General features: G+C 36.8%; 1 protein-coding gene across 1 annotated transcript; it reads left to right on the top strand.

Annotated features, from left to right (window-relative positions):
• The first annotated feature begins 660 nt into the window (after positions 1 to 660).
• Positions 661 to 2,833, top strand: LOC148018928 (ras-related protein RABA1f-like). The gene is made up of 2 exons (XM_087701379.1): positions 661 to 1,035; positions 2,205 to 2,833. The coding sequence occupies exons 1-2, from the start codon at positions 818 to 820 to the stop codon at positions 2,638 to 2,640; spliced, it is 654 nt and encodes a 217-aa protein (XP_087557505.1). The 5' UTR covers positions 661 to 817; the 3' UTR covers positions 2,641 to 2,833.
• The last annotated feature ends 19,524 nt before the right edge of the window (positions 2,834 to 22,357 follow it).

Raw genomic sequence — 22,357 nt, 5'->3', positions numbered from 1 at the left:
AAAGACTATAAGAGATATGAATCATAATTATTACATTCATCTTTAGTTCTTGTTTAAGAAAAGACTCAAAGCATTCAATGTCGTCAAAATATAAATATAAAATGACCTTCAACTTTAATCCTTAATTCTTGTTTAAGGAAAGCCTCAAAGCATTTAATGTCGTCAAAATATAAATATAAAATGACCTTCATCTTTAATCCTTAATTCTTGTTTAAGGAAAGCTTCAATGGTGGGATGAAATATTAATATAATTATCTTCATCTTCAAATCTTGTAAAAATATTTATGTAGATACTTTCAATTTTTTTAAAATGTAGTAAGGATGTGTGTGTGTGTGTGTAATTCACATCATCTTCAATTTTTGCAAAATGTTAATATTTTCATTTTTATTTAAAAACTATAATTTATATGCATATATAATTACTTCCATCTTCAAATTTTTATAAAATATTAATACAATCATCTTCATTTTTAAATAAAAGTAGTGTATATATATGTTGTGTATATATTATTAATTACCTTCATCTTCAATTCTTGTTTAAGGAAGGCTTCAAAGCATTTTGGCCGGCTTAAACAACAAAGTTCTTTCATTAAATAAAATAAATTAATACAAAAAAAACAAAGTTTGTCCGCCTGTCTTTCTTTCTTTCTGCCAAAATCTTCATTTCTTTCCTCTCTGTTCGGTCTAAGCCTCTCTCTCTCTCTCTCTCTCTCTCTCGCTCTCTCTCTCTCTCCGAGATCCTCTCTCTGTGCCTCCGGTTAGGGTTCCCCTCCCCTCCTCTCCCCTCGCGCCTGCACAGCCTGTGAGCGGCGCGGCCATGGCGCACCGGTCCGACGACGACTACGACTACCTCTTCAAGGTCGTGCTCATCGGGGACTCCGGCGTCGGCAAATCTAACCTGCTCTCTCGCTTCACCCGCAACGAGTTCAGCTTGGAGTCCAAATCCACCATCGGCGTCGAGTTCGCCACTCGCAGCATCAAAGTCGAGGGCAAGGTCATTAAAGCTCAGATTTGGGACACTGCGGGCCAAGAAAGGTTTGCCTTCGCCTCCTTCTTGGCCTTTCTCTCTTCTCTTTTCTCCTCTATTGGCCATAAGTGCGGTCCGTCTTTGGAATTCTCGCATTGCAATGAACAGATGACTGCGGATGGATATTCCTGTAAAGAACGGACACCATCAAAGCTGGAGTGTGAAGTTTGACCGTTCTTCTGGAGGCTTTCAATGCTCTGTTTTTTAGGAGATCTGCGTTTTTGGTACGGAATGCATGGATCTAGGATACATTAGTGTTGCAGGCAGGAAACTGCATAGTGTAGACCAACATCAATATGCTTATTGAAATTGAGCTTGAGCATTTAAGAAAGTGGTCGTCCTTGATACCTATCCAGGATTATATGTTTTATGGCATTAGATATGCTTAGCGTACATTAAGCTTGCACATTTAGGAAAGCGTCAGATTATGCTTGAATATGTGGATATGGCATTTGCTTAGGATTGTGTATTATTGTTTACGTATCTCTTTTTGCAAAGCAGAGACGGTGTTTGTATACATTAGATTTTTTCACATAGTTAGTGCACATGTAAGTATATTGTTTAAGTGGCTTTTGTTGTAAGCAGTGTACAGTGTTTGCATGAATTTCATCCTTTCACACAGTGAATACGCAAAGAAGAGAGAACTTTATGTTAAGATCGGTGGTCAGGAACAGACTAGGTTTTAAAAGCTTGCTTTCAATTAAAATCTGATCAGGTTTGTCCTAAAACAATCACATTCATCTCTGTTGAATCAACTTGATGGAAGGAATCACGCACCTTGTACTGATCATTTATCATGTACATTGAATAGACAGACCATTCGAAGGTTTTTTCAGTTGTACTGCACACATTGCTATTCTGTATGGAGTATCTAGTCACTAGTAGTTAGCAGTGGTGCTTTGTGGGTATTTGCCTTTGTATTGGCAATAGCATTCGAGAACAGTTTCCTTTCAAAAACAGTCTTTACAAAATGAGATTTTAGGGGTTTAGAGTGGAATGCTAGGACAGGCTATTAGATTGTTGCACTCCTAGGAAGGATTACATGCTCTTTCTATTAACTTCTTTCAACTAGATGACACTGTTTCATTTCTAATGATCGTGGTGAAAGACCTGTCGGTCTTCGTCTATGTCTCTTTGAGCAAGCAAGTTAATTCAGTTTTATTATTTTATAAGTCAGGTACAGAGCAATCACTAGTGCTTACTACCGGGGAGCTGTCGGAGCACTTCTTGTCTTTGATATTACCAGGCATGTGACTTTTGAAAATGTGGAAAGATGGCTGAAGGAACTCAAGGACCACACAGACTCAAATATTGTGGTAATGCTGGTTGGGAACAAGTCCGATTTGCGTCATCTGAGGGCGGTATCAACTGAAGATGGCCAATCTTTTGCTGAAAGGGAAGGTCTTTACTTTATGGAAACATCGGCGCTTGAATCTACAAATGTGGAGAATGCCTTCACACAGATCCTGACTCAAATCTACCGGGTTGTAAGCAAGAAGGCACTTGAGGTCACTGAGGATGCTGCAACTATTCCTGGCAAAGGCCAAACCATTAATGTTGGTAGCAAGGATGATGTAACGGCCACAAAAAAAGTCGGATGTTGCAACACATAGTACATTGCTTAGTTTACTTTGCTGTTAATGATCATTTTAGTGCTCTATTTTGAGAAGATGTAGTTTAGTCTCTATTCTGGCCCTGCAATTTTTCACACCCTCCTGAAGGGCAATATTTAACTTCTGAGTCTCAAAGATTCATGAACTTTGTACGCGTCCTGCTAGTTCTTATAGGAATTTTTGTTTTCTAAGCTCTAGAGAACTCTAAAGTTTCATGTTTTACCAGAATGTCTTTTTGAAAGTGCTTAGATTACCATTCAAATTTTGGGGTCAGTGAGTATATTGGTACTACTGAGGGGCCTTGCAATCTATTGCCAATACTTTGTGATGTTACATGTAATTGAAGAATAGTTGAAGAGCACGTGGTTAGTATTATTGGCAATTGCTAAGGCTTATACTTGATTGCTCGTGAAGGATTTTGTAAGTAATTCGAATTGCCTCTCATTGAGTTTTGTGTGTTTGTAATGCAATGCTCACTTGGATGTCCAAAATAAGACCAACTGCCATGACAATTTGCATCATGTAGAGTGACTAAAGTTGATAGGGGGAAGTTACATAGCACTTTAAATGTCACATTGAGGCATCTTTGTTTTTATTTATTTCATCTCAAATCTTCAAACTATAGTAGCATCAATGGGGCAAATAAGATGTGCCTAGATTTTATGTTAATTAGGATCTCCATTCTAATGAGTTAATCTCATTATCTTTAGGGGGGGTCTTATACTCCTCTCTTAAATTGAGGAAAAGTAACGAAAAGACATTGGAACGATGCTCTTATTAAGAAGTATTTTCCTAATCTAATCTCATGTTCCAAGCAGATATGGGTTATGAGAGTTGAGTTTTGGTTTTAGACAAGTTTGGACATGACAAAGTTTGGGGGGGTATTGCGTTTAGGTTGACTTCATGGTAGAGAGAATCATAAAACTATGCTCTTCTATAAGAAAAAAAACTATTTCAATTTTGTTTGATGGTTTTAATCTTATCCACAAAGGATTTGGTTACATTTTGCATATCTCCCCACATTGTTATCCAAGCATATATGGGTTACGTGAGTTGTGCTTTCTGTGTAGATGAGCAATTTGGTCACAACAAATATATTACGTTTGAGTGAAGAGCTAAGTTTTTGAGACATGTATTTCCATTTGTAATCATGATTGATTTTTCATAGGGGGACATAAAGTTCAAAGCCACACTAACAATGAGTGTGCATTTTTATGCCATGTTTTTGAAGGTGTTAGTTTTTTAATGGTTTAGACAACAAATGGAGAACTTTTATGTTTCACTCTTCCACTCTTTCTTTCTTAGCCCTATACTTTCTCTCCCTTTGTGACTTTCCCTCGTGTACTCTCTCAAAATCTTATGTGTGAGTTTCCCTCTTTTGCTCTTTTCCTCTCAGTGCTATGCTCTAGGTCATTTTTGAGATATCTTTAATTGACTCCCTTGTTGAGGACTCAAATATTTGAGGAGAGATCTCTATGTTTGAATTGAAGGGTCAAGTATTGAAGTTGAACAAAAATAATGCCATTCATAGTTGCTATTATGAAAGTTGGATGACATAAGAAAACAATTGAGATAGTGAGGGAGTAACATTAAGGAAGGAGGGAGGAACATGGAGCAATACTCTCATCTACCTTACAAGAGTAAGGACTTTGTCAAGAAGGATCCCTCCTATATACTCCGTGTCACAGAGTACTGGAAGAAATGGCATTTGTGTGCTAAGAAAAGGACTTGGGTCTGTTGGGTCCTAAGAACAAGGCGGGCCACACCTTCAAAGAGGTTGTATTTTTTCCTCTGGAAGATTGTAATGAACAAGCTCCCCACAAGAGAGAGGTTGAGCAAGTCCATGGATGTCTCGCCTCTTTGTGGGTTGTGCAAGTGTGAGAAAGAAACAGTAAGACATCTTTTTTGGGAATGCAGGAAGATATGGGGAGCTTGGAGACAACTATAGACTTGGATTAGAAGAGCGGGCCTCGTTGAGCAAATTGATGCCAAGATGGTGTTGTTTGGTGACCAGGGCAACAAAGATGACCAGATGATGAAAATGTGCAATGTAGTTAGAGCGGTGACTCTCCAAGAGATATGGAGAATGAGAAATGAGAGTTTTTGGTAGGAGTAGAAATACTTCATGCCCTAATGTTCATTGGGCTAGACTCAAGGGAGAAGTCTTGATAGCACCTAAAGGTTGTCGGACCACAGATGAGGTTTTTAGAGTATTCTAATTGAATAAAAATTTAGAAAAAAACCTCTAAATTTTTGGAGAGGATTTTTTTTAAATTTCTCAAGATAAAACCATTTCAATGTCATTTGTAAAATCCCATCCAAACATTTTTTTATTTATGAAGTAGCGTAATAATTTATGTTTGCACATGTGCTTTAGGACCTATTGTATATAGGTCTAGGATGGATGCATCCTAACCACAAGACTTGTAATATGTAGGACTAAAAAAGATTCTCGAGGGAAGGCGTACCTTTATATTAGTTTCTCATCATGTAAGTGTTTTATTGTGACAAGGCAAGTTATGCAACCATTCTTTGTATAGAACATAAGGAGAAATTTCGACTCTCAAAAGTACTAGACAACAAAATACTTCTAAAAGATAGGGCTATCCAATGTGTCCACAAGGTGAAAGATTCATGGAATATGAACATTTTTTACATGTAAGCTATCCAAAATCATGAAACCAAGAAAAAAGAACCAAATATGTGCAATAAGTTGTTAAGTAAACACACACATAGACTTGGGATATTGGGTAAAAAGGTCATGCTACTAAGTACCCTTTTTATTTCATCCCAAACAAGGACAAGGTAGTACTAGATGTTTATGTTTGTTGATTCTTTAGTGCTTATTGATGTTTGTCCATGGTTGTCCATGGTCAATTGTCCTCCTAATGTGTGAAATGACAAGCTTGTCTTAGAGCTCTATGTAAAGAGTGGGATAGCAAGGGAAACACAGAAATACTCGGTCACATTGACGGACTCAATTAGGGCATCCAAAAAATTAATGAACTAAGTTTCTTTACCTTCCTCATAGCTTCCATGGCTTCACTTTCTTCTTTCTCTTTCTTCATGTCTTTCTCTCTCCTTCTCTAGTCATTCTCTCACCTTTCTATAGTCTTCTCTCTCTTTCCTTCTCTCTCTCTAGTCCTCGTCTTTACAATTGGTACCAAAGTTGCAGGTTTTGGTCCTTGCTCCCTTTCTTTTTTCATATCTAGTATCCTTTTCAAAGCAAGAAATCCTATTTACTCAAGTACAACAAGTACAAGTACAAGAATGGAGATCCATAGGAGTTAGCCGACTCCCACAGTATTTGGCAGCTTTCTTGCAAGATGCATAGGAGCTATGGAAAATCTAGATGTAACAATGATATTTTAGCAGGATGTTACTAAGTTTTATTCAAAATTTTTAGGGGTCCTTGGTAAAGGAGATCACTATAGGAGTTAGAGATCATGATATGAGTTAGAAAAATGTAAAATGACTAGTAGTTTTTCAAGAATACTTTCTCTCTCTTCTTCTTTCTAAGCTTTCATGGAGGTATAGGGAGAAATCTTGCTCTCCTCCCCTAGAACTCACTCTCCATGTGCAAGAGACATCGAAGGAGCATTCTACCAGTGATTTGGAGTAGATTGATAACCGTTTTGAAGTGCTGTAGTCCATGTGGACCCCCCAAGCATGGGCCCAAAATTTGTGGCACAAATATTGTTGATCTTCCTCCCCTTGTTTCAGCTACACTAGCAATGGCCTACATTGAAGCCTTCTCTCAATTTCTTGACATTCACTTACTTCTTGAGAAACCCTACTGTGAACAACATAAGGGTAGCCATAGCCACACAGTTCCAAGCTTTCACATCTTCCAAAAGCCTTTTTGTCTCATCCCAATGGCCTACCTACAACCACCCTTGAACATAATTTTCTCAAGATTGGAAATTTGAAGCTCAAGACTCAAAGAACTCTCTATGCCAACCATGAAAGCTTCTCATGAGCTTTCCAATTCTTGAAGTAAGGCTTGATCAATGTTAATTGGAGTCATCTATAGCAATGCATGACTCTGATGCTTGGAGATTTCAACTTGACATTGAAGGCATTTGCTTCAATGGGCTGATTGGGAAGAAAGATTTGGGTCTCTTGATTGTGGAAGCTCAACCTTACTTCTTTAAGCATGCAAAATGTATGTCGTATGATTTCTATTCTCTCTCTTTTAGCCATTTGTTGAGCTAATGTCCAATTACTTGAGAGACATTAAGAATTCAACCCTCTTCTATCTTGGTCATCATCTTTTGCGTAGAATGGGTCAAATGATTGCACTAGTCCTACTCAATCACTCATTAAATGCATAAATGCTTATGGATCCATCTAGCCTCATTTATTGAGTTGAAATTTGTAACCCTAACCTATAATCCTCTTTGTTTTGTGTGACCTTTAAGTAGTTAGAAACAAATTTGTAAATTGGGTAAGTTAGTAGTGAGTCTCATTGAGGTACTGAGGTAATCCATTTCTCAATTTACTTTCATTATTGCTAATGCATCTCATTGAAAGCGAAAGATCTTTTAATCAAACTTGCATCGCATGCTCTTTGATTAGCCTAGTATGCTATTGCCATAACTATTTTGACTAAGGAAAATGCCAATACTAGGCTAGGTGACAAGACAAGAGTGAGGTGACCCTCCCTTGCTATCAATGGCCTTGAAGGGGCGCACAACCTGTCTTGAGGAGGAACTTTGTACACTCCTCAAATCTTGGAGCCTGAAACTTTTTTGTAGGTGCAAGTACATTCTCCTTTACGTGGATGTATGCTATAAATGCATTGAGAAATGGTTGAATGTATGGTATTTCAAACTCTCGCAAGGGTTGCACAGTGAATTGAAGGTAGTTGCAGACCATGTATGGGGCTCACAATATGCTTCCAATGCTATGTATGCCATATAGTGGGTCCCATAGTGTTTTTAGCCCATAAAGGGGTTAAACATTGAAATTTTGGTCCAAGACAAGGCATAGGAAGTTTAGAAAAATCACAAAAAATTGATCATAGAATTTTCTATATTATTTTTATGAGAGAGCTCTATAGCTCTTTGTGAAGAGGGCATACTTTCCTTTGATTTGAATGAGAAAGCTCCTCAATCCGAGTTACACACTAAAAGTTGTTGCAGTTTTAGTGTAGGGAGGTCCTGTGGACTGCATTAAAATGACAAGTCATAGAGGAAAAGGGAAGATCTTTAGCATGGAATTATTAGATGTATATACACAATTTATTTATTTGGTTCTAGCATTTTTGCTAGGCCTAAAGGGATAGATAATAATTTTGTATAAACATTAGAATAATTTATTTAGTTAAAAGTTGAAAAGTATAAGGCCAAAAAACATGTTGCTAATGTAAATAAACAAATAATGAAAAAATGATGCTTTTCATGCATTTTGAGCACAAAAGATAATGCAAATCCATAAATACATGCATAGGGTTCTCATCCATGCATGGGTGGAGATTGTACCCAATCTTGTGTCATGCACTCTTCGTCTAGTTTCTCTCGTCTTGCTGTTTGCATGTCAACATCATAGAAGAGACATACAAAAATTCTTGAAAGCCACCATCAACACACCAAGCTTCCATCTATTATTTGTTGGACAAATCTTTATTATGGTTTGTGGATCAAAAACTCTCACTAATAGTCTACTTACAATGTGAACTTGTCCCAAGGTAACCCACAAATTCATCTCTTTCACAAAACCATGAGACCTTAGACCACAACCACCTATTCACATAGTTTTGGTCTTGTTAGTGGTTTTGCTACACAAGGGGAAGTAATCAAATCAAGAAACACTGATTAGTTCCTTTCTTCATTGTCAACCCTAAACCACCTCGAATGCTCATGATTGTGTCAATTTCATCGTCAATAAATTCAACAGTTGTAGTTAACCTTGATGTCTTTCTTGAATTGTCATACTCTTGCCATCCTTTTCACCCGTGTTGCTTAAGAATTTCTTACAAATCTTAAGCCTTATGATGGCTAAAAGCTTTGTGTAAAGTAAATCCATTTTTTCAAAAGGCATAGTAGCACTTTCTTTCTTTTATAGAATGGGGAGGGCTTATAAAAGAAAACCCATAACCAAAAAGCATTATACATTTTTCCAATGCGATTCTCATATTTTTGGTGCATTTAAGAAAACTCCTTCAATGAGACCCACTTATCTATCAAAGGATTGTTCTTGCACATGGGAGAGGTCTTTGACATGAAGTTTGTTCATGTGCAAAGACATAAACTTCAAAATGTTGAGATCTTTGAACTCAAATGAAGTGAATGTGGAGTCTCTACTTCCTAAAGTATCTATGCAATAACAAATTGATCTTCTGTAGTATAATTTGGTGGAAGCTACAAAAGTGCTTCAAGAGTGGGAGGCAAAAAATCCAACTACGCAATTGAAGACTATCACATCACTTGCGTCTTATAAGGCATCTTTGAAGCACAACAAACCAAGGACTAAACAATTAGCAAGATTTTTTCAATTTTCTAAATATAATGACAAAAGGGTGAAAATTTGATCTAGCTTGGTTGAGCTAGTTTGACAACTACTTTGATGAAGAAGGTTTTTTACAAAAAATGGACAAAGCCAAGTGCTCAACTAACTATTTGATGGACAAATAATCACTTTGGTGGAATGTCTTATGTTATAACACCAGTCAAGTGACAATGTGAAACAAATTCCAAGACAAAGTCAAATAATATTTTCTTTTTTCTTAGTTATATCTCCATGAAAGACAAAATTGGAAAATTTTATCTTGGCAAGAAGACAGTATTGTGGCTATCTACACTGAAAGGTTTTGGTAACAACTTTTTCTTTTGCATATGCTTGAGAAAGTTCTTAAAAGCACACTCTAACTCAAATGTGAAGACAGCCTTCAAGTAGGTATCCAAGCTAAGCTCAATTATCTCAAACTTGCCTCTCTTTAAGATATTTCTTATAACTAAGATATGGGAAACGAATTTCAAACTATTTTCCAAATTCTCTATGGTAAAAAATCAAGCTAATCACGGCTACACAATAACCTCAACCCAAAGAAACCCTTCAATTCCTATCACTCTAATTCTTTGCCATTGACTCAACCTCCAAATTTTCAACCTAAAAGAAGATCTAAGAAAAAAATTAGGGATAAGGTAAGCCCACCGTCCACTAACCTAAATGTCCAACTTTAAATATTGAAACCTACTTGTTACCATTGTGGAAAGCCCAGACATCTTCAAGTGAATTACTGTGCAGAGCTTCAATCCAAAAATAACAACACTACTACTTAACTGCATGATATTGAAAAGTTATGTGACTACACTCTCAATTCATCAAGAATCACATGATGGGGGGACTTTCTTGAGTTGTTACGCCGAACACACACCATACACACAAGAGGAAGCTCACTCAAGAACACAAGAAGAGAGATGGAGGCCAAAATGTTCTTGTTGGTTTTTTCTTCTTCTTCCTCACACAATACAATGTGCACAAGTATAGATAAGATAAAACATAAAGAAAAATGGCATACTAAGTCAAATAGTGCATAACTAACTAAGCTAATTGGCTGGCACTATAACTATGCCAGCTATAGGTAGGTCCAACAAACTAAATATAATAAGTGATAAGTCAATGGTCATGTGTGGATCATATTGACCATTGACATTCTAAGTGTAGATGTGCGGATCCATCTAGCCAAGTGTTCCATCATTAATGTCCACACATGTTGAGCTTGCCATCTCAACACTCCCCCTCAAGCGCAATTATATCTTTGCAACTCCAAGTAAGCTTCGAAACTTTCGAAGCTTCTCTGCACCCAATGCCTTTGTGGGAATGTTAGCTATTTGATCTTATGTGTTGACATATACCAAGTCAATCTCTCCTACAAATACCTTCTCTCTCACAAAGTGGTAATGCACCTCAATGTGTTTTGTCCAAGCATTGAACATTGGGCTCCTAGCTAGCTATATACTGCTCATGTTGTCACACTGAATGACAAATGTACAATCTCCTTGCACATCCAAATCACCCAATAACTTTTGCAACCATACCACCTTACATGCTGCCATAGCAACACCTCTATACTCAGCCTCTATACTTGATAAAGCAATTGTAGGTTGCTTTTTGTTGCTCCATGTGACCTGCTATACTACCAAGGGAAAACATGAATCTATTGGTAGATCTTCTATCAGACATGCTACGGACCCAATTTGCATTTGTGTATCCAAACACTTGTATATCGTTACCTCCCTCATTAAAAAGTCCATAATGCAAAGTAGACTTCACATACCTCAATATGCATCTAACTGCATCCAAATGAGGCTTTCTAGGCATCTGCATAAACTAACTGATGACAAGGCCAACAACATAGCTCAAGTTTGGCCTTGATATGATAGTCATGTAAATCAAACTTCCTACTATAGTAGGTTCTTCTATCTCATTCCCAACATTAGCTCTCAACTTCACATTTTGCTCCAATGGTATTGAAAGAGGCTTACATACTACCATACCATACTTGGTTAACATATCCAAGACACACTGCCTTTGGGACAACTATATACCATCATTACATCTAATTACCTCAATACTAAGAAAGTACCTCAGGTCACCCAAATCATTTATCTCAAACTTCTTTTTCACAAAGTCCTTAACTTCAACAATCCCAATCCCATTGTCACTATCACCTCTAATAATCAAATCATCCACATAGATGACTATGATGACCAAGCATGCATCTCCCTTTCTCACATAAAGTGAGTGGTCAATTAGAAACATAAAAGCCAATGTTGATAAGATACTCTTTGATCTTGTTAGACCATACTCAAGGTGTCTGCTTTAGCCCATAGAGCGCTTTCTTTAACATGCACATATATGTGGAATGCTCTAAAACTTCATAACTTGTTGGTTGCTCCATATACACCTCTTCTTGCAATTCACCATGCAAGAAGGCATTCTTAACATTTGCTACAAAATTCCAATCTTTGGTTGTTAATCTATGCCATATGTTTGAGTATAGCCTTTTGTAACCATCCTAGCCTTATACTTGCTAACCAAACCATCTATATTATGCTTGATTTTTTAAACCCACTTACAACCAATAGCTTTCTTGCCCTTAGGCAATGGTACTGGATCCCAAGTCCTATTGGCTTCTAATGTAGCCATCTCCTCATCTATAGCTTGATTTTGTAAGCCCTCTTACAACCAATAGCTTTCTTGCCCTTAGGCAATGTACCAGATCCCAAGTCTTATTGGCTTCTAATGCAGCCATCTCCTCATCCATTGTTGCATCCCAATGAGCATGACCAACATCATCCTCAAAACAAGTGGGCTCAATATCCTCAACCACCTTTACCATATAAGCATAATGGTGAGTTGCATAACCTTCTAAACCAAATCTTTTAACATGTTACCCAACCTTGGTAGACCTACATACCACTAGATCAATCAATGGAGCCTTTACATTATGAAGTGCTCTCTGTACACCTAGTGTTGAGACTGAAGGAATACCATATAATTAAGCCACCAATTGTGCATATTCAGGATTCGGGATGGTGTGAACATTATTACCATTACATGAGCACACTAAACATTCTGAGGATTTCCACTCACCTTCATTATCATTATCAACATCATTTACAATTATCATTGCTACCATGTAAGGTATCTACATGTATTTCCTTAGAGATTGCTCAGCTACATGAGTGTGACAATCAAGAACACCTCATTTGGATAACTAAGATCTAAGAATTCATGTGTATAAATGAAAGTCTTTGAATTTCACTTCAAAATGAGTCTAAATTCTTCTAGAGATAGCCTTAATTTGTTATGTCACCTAGGGAGGTCACTCATGAATATATGTGTAAATCGCATGGGTTCAAAATAAGGTAATTTTAAAATACCATTTTTATACATTTTTTACATACAAAAAGGTGTAATATAAAGGGGTTATTTGCAGATTGAATAGAAAAGGGTTATGTTTTATTTAGGGAAAATTCACTGATAATGATATTTTTGAATAGGCCTTGAACACATGTGGTGTAGAGGATATACATATAGTGATCTCCTCGAGTATGCCACCATAAGTTCAATCGCTAATTCAAAGATATTGATTATGAAACCAAAAATAGTATTGCTAGGTATATCTTACATGTTATGCTATCGATAATTTTTTTTGGTGAGTGCAATATTCTCAACAATCATGGGGTCATGCTATTACCATGTATTTCAAATATTGGAGCCACTGAAGGATTTACTTGAAGCAATAACTCCTCCTCATCATCTTCAACTTCATCTAATAAGTTGATAATCTGAGCAACCATAGGTTTGGAAGTATTCTTCAGAATTACCTTATTGATCTCCTTGAGTCCTTTGGGCATAGATACGTACTCATCCCCCCAAACCTGCCTCAACCTGGCAAGTTTAAACCATGGTTTTCCTAGTAGCATGTGATAGGAGTCCTCAATTTCTAACATTTTGAGTGCAACAAAGGTTACCTTGAGGTTAGCCACCTTAATTTGTTGGTGCTTAAGGATACGTAATGGTTGTCGATTCCTTTGATTTGCCATCTTGACCTAGAATGGGGATGGTAGTAATTCCCCCTACTTGCTGGCTAAGTATGTCTCTTCAGGAAGAAGTATATTGACTCCAAAACCACCATCAAGAAGAACATCATCATACTTCCTTCTTGCATACTCTACTTGAATAGTAGGGACTTGATAGTCCACAACCTCCCTTTGTATAGCTATAACTACCTGACATTTAAGAACTCCTTGATCCTGCAATGGTTAGCTTTCAAGAACCTCTTGTTGCTTTTGCCAGATTTTCAAGAGAAGCATTTCTTTGACACCAGGTATCAAATCTAGAATTTGATCTTATCATTTGACTCTAAATCTGAATCCTTCTAATTCTTAGCACAATTACTATCTCCATCCGACTCTTCCTCTAGCTCTGAAGAATCTTCATCATTATGGTTCTTCGACCAACCTTCTTTCCACTCTCATAGCAGTTCTGACCAAAGTATCTAAAATATCATTTCATGCAAGTTTCACATTTGCTATAGGGCCTTGAATCTTACTGTTTAAGCCCTTAAAAAGTAAGAGATTTGTATTTCTTGAGATGGATATTAGCCATATTCAATCTATTCCATAAAATTTTGAACTTGTGAGCATAATCCTCCACCATAACATATTTTTTTGGACTATATTCTTGATCTTTCTCAAAATATCTCCAGGAGTTTTGTCTTTCCTAAAATGTTGAAAAAATGTGATCCTCAAAGCATCATATGTAGGGAAGGAGGCCATACCATAAGTGCTAAACCAATCCATAGTCTTCTCATGAAGAGTGGCTACAAACCACTGCTTTTTAACCTAGTCTCCATATAGTTGGTTAAACACACTTGTTGTCCACCTTGTTTCAAATTGAGCCGCATGACATTTAGGGTCTTATTTCTTTCCCCTTGAAAATTTAGCAGCTCGTACCTTAGAATTTTGAGGTGGTGCTGATTGAGTTGACATTTTCTTGCTTCTATTACTAAGGCTTAGTGGTTCAAACACTAGCCTTTGTTGTGCAAGTGACCCAAAGAAAGCAATTCATATTAACAAAAAATCTCATATCTTTCTCCTCAAATCATCAGAGGGAGTTTGTGCTTCTAATTTAGGATCATCATTTCGATATCTTGCTACACTTGTGGATGGAATATCTTCTGGAGCAATATCTTTGAGTTTAGGTTCCTCCATGTAGAAGTCTTCATCAACCTCCTCTTCTCTTTCAACATGCACTTCTCCTGCAACCTGCACTTCTCCATCCACTTATACTTCAACCTGGGCCTCGAATAGAATACATTGGGCTTCCCTTCTCAAATAATCCCTCAATTATGTTGCTCTTACTCTTGTGAGAACCCAATCCCCTTGTTGAGAGAATTTCCTTGACATATATGCTACCCATTTGAAGCACTCTAATCTTGATAACTGCCACTACAATCCTGTGCTCATGCAACCAATTTCTTCACTTAATCACCTCCAATCTTGAATCCTTAATCATGAGCATTATGCACATGAACCAAATTGGATTGCCAAAGTGTAATAGCCTATCATGGCCAATATTAACAACAATCTACTAGAGATAATCTTACTGCAACATACAATTTGATGAATTGATTTGCAACCATAAATAACATTTAATTTTCTAGAACGATATGAAGACATAAAGTATACATCATAATCAGTTACAACATTATACTCTCTTGGAAATTACTAGTCAGATTATTCTTGAACAAAGAACTCATAATAGACAACATTACAATTTTAGGAGACAAGAAGAGGGTGATAGAATCAAGCATCAATGACCCTCTATGGGCGATCTCCTGAAGATCTTGCATTGTAGATAATAATAGATATGAAAAGATACAAGAGAAGTACATCGGGATAGTCGCCACCTTTCAGATAAAATCCCATGACATACAAGGGTCACTTTACATATGCTGATCCAAGTGCCTACATGCATGAAAAAGTACTAAGGTAAAGGTGTAATCCGAGCCCTAATAGAAATGCATGATATAAAATTTAATGGTTCATGATCAAATTTTAAGAGAGCTTAAATGTATCAATCTAGGCATCACACATCCATAAGATACTCATGTAAGTTTTCCAACTTATTGCTTATGGATGAAGACATATCCATGAAAATTGTACTATCACCCAAGGTTGGATTTATGAGACACACAATGTGTGTGAATGTTGCAGCAATCTCTATTATTTTTTACATAAACTATGCACACATAAGCCCAAGTGAATAAAAATGAAGGATCGATGAGATGAGAATAGTTAAGAAAAGAGTGAGGGTGACCAACTTAAGATGATTACACTGAAACAAAACCCTAATGCATGTGGGAATATTTGTCATGGGTGATCGAAGATGGCGAGTCCACTAAGAGAAGGTATTCATCTTCAATGATGAGTGATGATGCCTGTGGTATCAATGCTAATGTAGTGATAATGTCTTGCAAGTTGGCTTTGGATCTAGTGTTGAAAATTTGTAAAAAATTGTTGGCTTACTGGCTTTGTCTTTGTCTCTTTCCTCTCTATGCCTCTAGAGTAGAGACAAGCTCCTAGTGGCATAGCCAACAAATATGTGCATCTTCATGTATTTGTACACCATCCTATCTCAATCCTCAATTGGTGTGATTATGTTCATATTTGTCCAATAGTTCTATGTACCCCATGGGAGGTGTGCATCCATATATGGTAGCCTCACAAATGAATCCATTAGTTGACAAGAAAATAATGGCATTGGAAATGTGCCATTTTCATACCAAGAGGTTTCAAAAGGGGGGGTATCCTTGTTCAATATATTTCAATCTTGACATTATTTGACTTAATCTAATTTCTTTTTGTAGGAGTGAGATCTTAACATTGAAATCCAAATTTTACTCTTGTGATGGAAGTGCATCCGTCGTATCCTAAACCATAACTACATCTTTGCATATACTGGCAACATATCTCTCCACTATCTGCTAACTATTTGTTAATGCCAAGCATGGATACCTATATGTAGGGAGCCCCCATATCCTTTATAAGCAAGTCATGACCTAAATAGGGCCTCTATAACCACATATGTTGCTACTATCTTTGCTCTAACAATATCATGGCATCTTGATGGTTTGCTTTCTATCATATGAGTGATCATCATCACTAGTGGTCTCTCAATATTCTTCTAGGTCTTTTTGCAAAGACTTGGACCTCATATTAGGGATCCATATAACAAGGATGGGGTAACCAATGTATCAAACAACCATGATGTAGTTAGGAGTTCTTGGAATTGAACATATGTACATTTTCCCTCGACTGCTACAAGTGATGCATAACCTTTTTCCAACCTGGTAACAATAGCATATTGTAATGAAAATGTAGGTCCTTTAAATGTGATTCCCATACATGCATATGATCTATTATATTTAACTATATGCCATTGAAGAGTAATTAGATGCCTTGCTTGAGTCACCCAAGCTTGTATGGTATTGAATACTAGCACCTTGGTCTTTCCAAGATTCACCTATCAATCCTCTATCCATGTGGAATTCTTGCAATGCATCCATGTGTCCTTGCAAGCCCTCAAGAGAGCATGTGATTAGTACCATAGCATACACTTGCAATAAGATGGGTATCAAAATACCATCCATGCTCCAACCTAGTCCCCCTAGCCTATCCATATAATCTAAAGCTCATCAACATAAACACCAATAGAGTAGGTGAAAGCAGATACCCTTGCTTCACCTTGGTTGTGTTGTCTATCAAATTGGAAAGCCCTATTGGAGCATGTACCCTCCTTGTCGTTGACTCATACAGTGTAGAAGCTGCCCACCACAGATCTACTAGAGTGCCAATATCGTGTGATTGCTACATGAGCTTGATGTAGGATACTGTGATATGGTTTGTGGAATCTACAAAGCAAAAATAAATACTCTTCCCATGCACTCGCTCCTATTCTATAATATCTTTTAAGGTCAATATATGATCGAGCATATTGAACCCTCTCTTGAAACTTGCTTCTCCTCATGCTCTATATGCATGTCTTTCTACACATGTGCTAAGCTTATGCTCTAGAATGTAGGCATATATCTTGGCCAAATAGTGACCAATCATGATCACCATCTAATTCTCTAATATCATAGGATCCCACTCTTAAAGAAGGGGATAGTGGTGTGATCCATCCAACTATTTGGAAATCCCTCACACATGGATCATTGACAAACGTGTACCAATAATGGTTAAAGAATCTCACATGCATGTATAAAATGCTCCTCAACTAAGACATCATGGTCATGCATCTTCCCATGTTGCAATCTATGAATTGTCTCCATGGTCATCACTATAGTAAAGTATCAATTGCAAGATTAATAGGGCCATTGTAGAGAAGAAATAGGGGCTAGCCTTGTATATCATATACATTCTTTGCATAGATGCACCATGCCTATCATGTTGTAATTGGGGTACCCAATTATCTCTCCTAAAACATATTCCATGTTAGGTTGTTGTCATGCTGCCCAAAAAAAAATTGGTATACCTTTCCCTCCAATTAGGCTAAGCACACTTCTTTCTTTCTTTCCACTAGGTGTCAAAAGATCAATTGAGGTTACCTATATGTAATAGTCCCAATAGCTATCTCACATTGTTATCTTTGTTTCTCACTCATGATCATACAAACTATTTTATGTATGTAATAGTCACAATAGCTATCTCACATTGTAGCTATCTTCATTCTCACAACACTCATGATCATACCAACTATTTTGTGGGGTAGTGCTTTGTGGGGGAAGCTATAGTATGAGGGAAAGCATGTGTCACTATTACATGCAAAACTTCTCCCAACCTTGTCATGATCTCAACCAATAAGGAAGTGGATCCATATGTACTGCATTTTTATATACATTGATAGTCTCCTATAGAAACTAGTATCTAGGGCATCTATATATTCGAGTAGCAAGTGAGTCCCTTGGGTATCCACTTGACAATGTGAAATTCAAATATGCATGATCCATTGCTAAACTAATAGTTCTACTAGAGAGAATAAAATCCAAATTTATCAGGTAGAAAAGAGAGTGACCCCATCAAATAGTCTTACATACTTGATCCCCCCCCTTGAGGTTTTGGCATGCAAGTCCTCTTGAGGCCATCCTGACATGCTGGTAAAGATGATGATATTATGTTCATTTCTTAATGTGATGAAATGTCTACCAAATACTATTATCTCCCTAGTGTCACGTGATGCTCTTTGCATGTTCCAATCCACTGGGTCAATCTCTCAATACATGGTATCGCATGTGCCATATGGCCTTTGTTTGGGCATTGCTCATGCATGCATTAAAACCCCCAACTAACAATATGTCACTTGCACTAGCAAATTGCAAAATATCCTCATTTAATTGCATTTATGGGACTTCTTTATTGCATCTTTTGATTGTGTATACCTAGAATCGGATCTAGTAATAAATAGCAAATTTGTATATGCAATTCTTTGAGTCCATCTATATATAAAAGAACCCATAAGTATTGTGTCTCTATGTCTCTATGTACTATATGGACTTAATCATGGAGCTCCTCCCTAAACACCATTGCCTCTCCTCCAAATCCTCCGGTTCTCTTGATTGTGTGTGACTAAGGACAAAAGATTGACTCCTATTTATATCTTTGTACCTCTAGTAAGTGCCTACCAGTGCATTGGTATGTTTCAGTATACATGGCAATATCTACATTCTTGAAGGTATCCTCAAAATAGCATGCATCAGTATGGGGAAACCTATTGTAGTTCCATGCTATAAATCTCATTGTCTCATAAGTTATGCTTCATCATAATGATAACCAATTGTCCATCATGATATGCTGTAGAATTTTTCTCTTTGCAAGCTGCTTTGAGCACACAAAGCATATGCTATTTTCTATGTTCAATTTATCATGGAGTAAGGTCTTGGTCCAAGTATATCTTCAATGAAGGCTCATCTATTGGATAAGAAGGCATTATTTTGTTCCATATCCTCAAACTTCAAGGTTGAGACCTTCATTGTGCCCATGCACCATATATCCATAGTTGCTACCTCATTTGCACCAATTTTTGCTCCAAGTTCTTTTGTGTCTTCTTGGGGGTGCCTATATATATATATATATATATATATATAGTGAGGGATTGGATGGAGATGCTCTCCTCCATACTTTTTTTTTCTTCTTCTCCTTCTCCTCTACATTTCATATTATTGTTGGAGCCATCATGAATAGGATCATATATGAAAAAGTAGAGGAAGTAGATTGAGGAGCACCACAGACTATAAGGCCACCATTGAATCTTTGACAACATCTAGACTACACAAAATGAACGTAAGTAGGTGAGTCTACTACACTCTCTTGAGTTATTTGATTTTCTTGCTTGCATCAATGTAAGGAGTGCAATGAGAAAACTAGATGGCTTGGAGTTTGGAGTGCTTGTGCCAACTAGTTGGTTGAGACAAGTAAGTGTATTTAGCTCTTGAAAGAAACGAGTCTTTTTTTTAAAATCCACTATTGAACTCTTGTAGAGGGAAACATTTTGGTTCCATTGTTGGAATCAATGATGGAAGTAACAAATCATGGTGCTCATATTCTCTCATATGGTGGAATAGGAGGCTTATGTGTAGAAGTGGGATGGAAGAACTTGTGGGAGTAACTCATAAATATGTAAGAATATCACATGGATTCAAGAAAAGGGATTTTTTAAATATCAATTTTACACATGTTTAACATATAGAAGGATTCCCTATAAAGGGTTATCCACAAATTGAATAGAAGGAGTGCATGTTTTATTTAACAAAAATTCATAAATAAGGGTATTCTTAAATAGGCCTTGAATGCATTTGATGTAGAGGATTTACATATAGTGAATTTCTCGATGGGAATAGTGAGGAATTGATTGCTGGCTTATGCATCTCATTTACTCCAAAATACACATGGGTATGTAGGAAGCCAACTACTAAGGAATGGATTAGAGAATAAATGGTAGATTACAAAGAAATTATAGTAGAGTGGAGAAAGATTAGGATAGAGTAGAATAATTGAGTATAGAAAAGAAAACCCAAAAGTCCATAAAAAGCTATATTTATATAAGCAAGTTGCACTTTGAAGCTTATCGACTTCATGGTTGCTTGTAGAAGACCAATGGCTTGGGGAAGAGCAATAAGCGAGTCTGTTAAGAGATATTTTGATTTTTCCTTTTGGCAATCCCCTAATTTTTTTCCCGCATAGTTCAATTTTTTCACCCTTAGAATTAGGGCCAATTTTGAGGAAAAATAGACCATTTAATAGGTCTTACTAATGATGAGATTAGTAAATAGACCAATGGCACACTGCCATGTGTGGTCAAATGTAACATTTCGACTCTTTACCAATTTCCTCTTCCATGGTTTTTTACTTTAGTTTTAGTGTGTCTTTTTTTTTTCAATACCTCAAACTTCTTTCATGGCTTTTCTAGGGAATGATATAGCTCTACATATAGATATATATACAAGTCAAAATATAAGATGGAATGATGTATATAATCCAAAAACCTATAAGATCTATGATTGGATAAGAATCATTCTCTCTCACAAATAGCCTCACAAGATCAATAACAAAAAAGAGATAATTCCAACTTTCACAAGAAAGGATGGATTTTGAGCTTCAAATTACAAGACAAAAAGAGGTATGTAATGTTTAACCTATATATTCTATGAAATATGTTCATCTAGTGTATTTTATTCATCTTATTTTTATGACCTTCTAAGGTCCTCTTAGGGGATATCCCCATTTGATGCTCTTCTTGCATAGTATCATCTTGGGTCTTTCTTGGTGGGGATGTTCAACACTTTTTTTATATGCCCTCTGCACTCTCCTTGGATCTTTTGAACATGGTATCCTTGGTATCCTTTGGGGTTTTTCTTATCTTTGAAGCTCAATTTTCCTTTCTTATCAAGGGTAGGTGATGTCGAATCTAAATCATCAACAATATCCACATGATGTCATGATAAGACTCTTTATTAGTTTTGGCTCTTACAAGCCATACATTGTCTCCTTTGTAGCAATTTGGTGTAAACTACATAGATAACACTATGGATGTTAATAATAATGAAAATTAAACTTCCAACAACTAGACAGATAATTTATAATCATCTTCTTCTTTATAAGCATAACTTTACTAATAGTCAATGCATGAGAAGTCCGGACTCTATCAATATTCTTCTTGTTTACTTCTATAGGGTCAATAGAGCACTCTCTACATCATTGCAGTTAAAATCACTCTAAAGGTTATTAGCACTCATAATAGTACAAAGTATCCCCACATGACTGAGGTAGTGTGACAAGCAAGAAGAACAAAGACTCTACGTTATCCTCAACTCGATCTCTTGCAAGACAAGCTGGCTAAAAATAGAGTGGAACTCATTCAAATAAGTTGACATAGGCATGCCCTCCTTCATGAAAAGGTCCACAAGCTTTTTCAACCAATACAATTGAGAGGCAAGACTTTTCATATAATAAAGATTAAGGATTTTCTTTCATAAATCATATGTACCACCCTCAATAGAGATAACATTAAAATACACTTAATTAGATAAAGACAATATGATAATGGGCTTGCACAACTCATCAAGCTCATCCCAGTCATCTCTATCCCAACCTTTTGGCTTTATCTTCAATGGTCTAACCTACTTCTTCTGCACCGAGACTCTCCATATTTGCATCTTCCAATATTGAAAGTTGTTACCATCAAACTTCTAGCACTATCGACTAATGCATGAGAAGCCTATCATAATGATTGCAAATGACTTCAAATGACAAGAGTATGGGTTGTTGTAATCAGTTGTTGGTTACTGATGTATATTCATGTTTGGCTATTATTCCCTATGTACCTAGTTAGGGTATTTAGTTCCTTTATAGTTGTACTTTTTGTTCTTACTTCATCACAGTCATTATTTTCATCTCATTGACACTTGGACCACATGAAACGGCACAAGAGGGCTTTCAGTATCCTAGAGGGACTCTACTCGCTACTAGTCAATGTGGATTGTCAAGGGTTGTAAGGCCTCTTGCAAGGTACAATTGCATTATTTGGGTTAGTCCTAATGTATCATATTACTTAGCTACAAGTGTGGATTTGAGTCTTGATTATCCTAGTCATCCACCGGTCTATGCCAGGTGTTAGGGCTTGTATTACACCTTTACCTTAGTAC

Source organism: Lygodium microphyllum, chromosome 20 (assembly GCF_053477565.2).
Source record: "Lygodium microphyllum isolate KBCC chromosome 20, Lygodium_microphyllum_v1.1.10, whole genome shotgun sequence".
NCBI lineage: Eukaryota > Viridiplantae > Streptophyta > Polypodiopsida > Schizaeales > Lygodiaceae > Lygodium > Lygodium microphyllum.
The sequence above is the reverse complement of the archived record's forward strand: the minus strand, read 5'-3'. Positions and strand labels throughout refer to the sequence as shown.

What these genes read in the sequence shown, in the direction of transcription:
- LOC148018928 (XM_087701379.1), top strand. Translation starts at nt 818, where the DNA reads ATGGCGCACCGGTCCGACGACGACTACGACTACCTCTTCAAGGTCGTG. An exon ending in GACACTGCGGGCCAAGAAAG is followed by an intron (nt 1,036 to 2,204) that starts GTTTGCCTTCGC and finishes TTTATAAGTCAG; the next exon opens with GTACAGAGCAATCACTAGTG.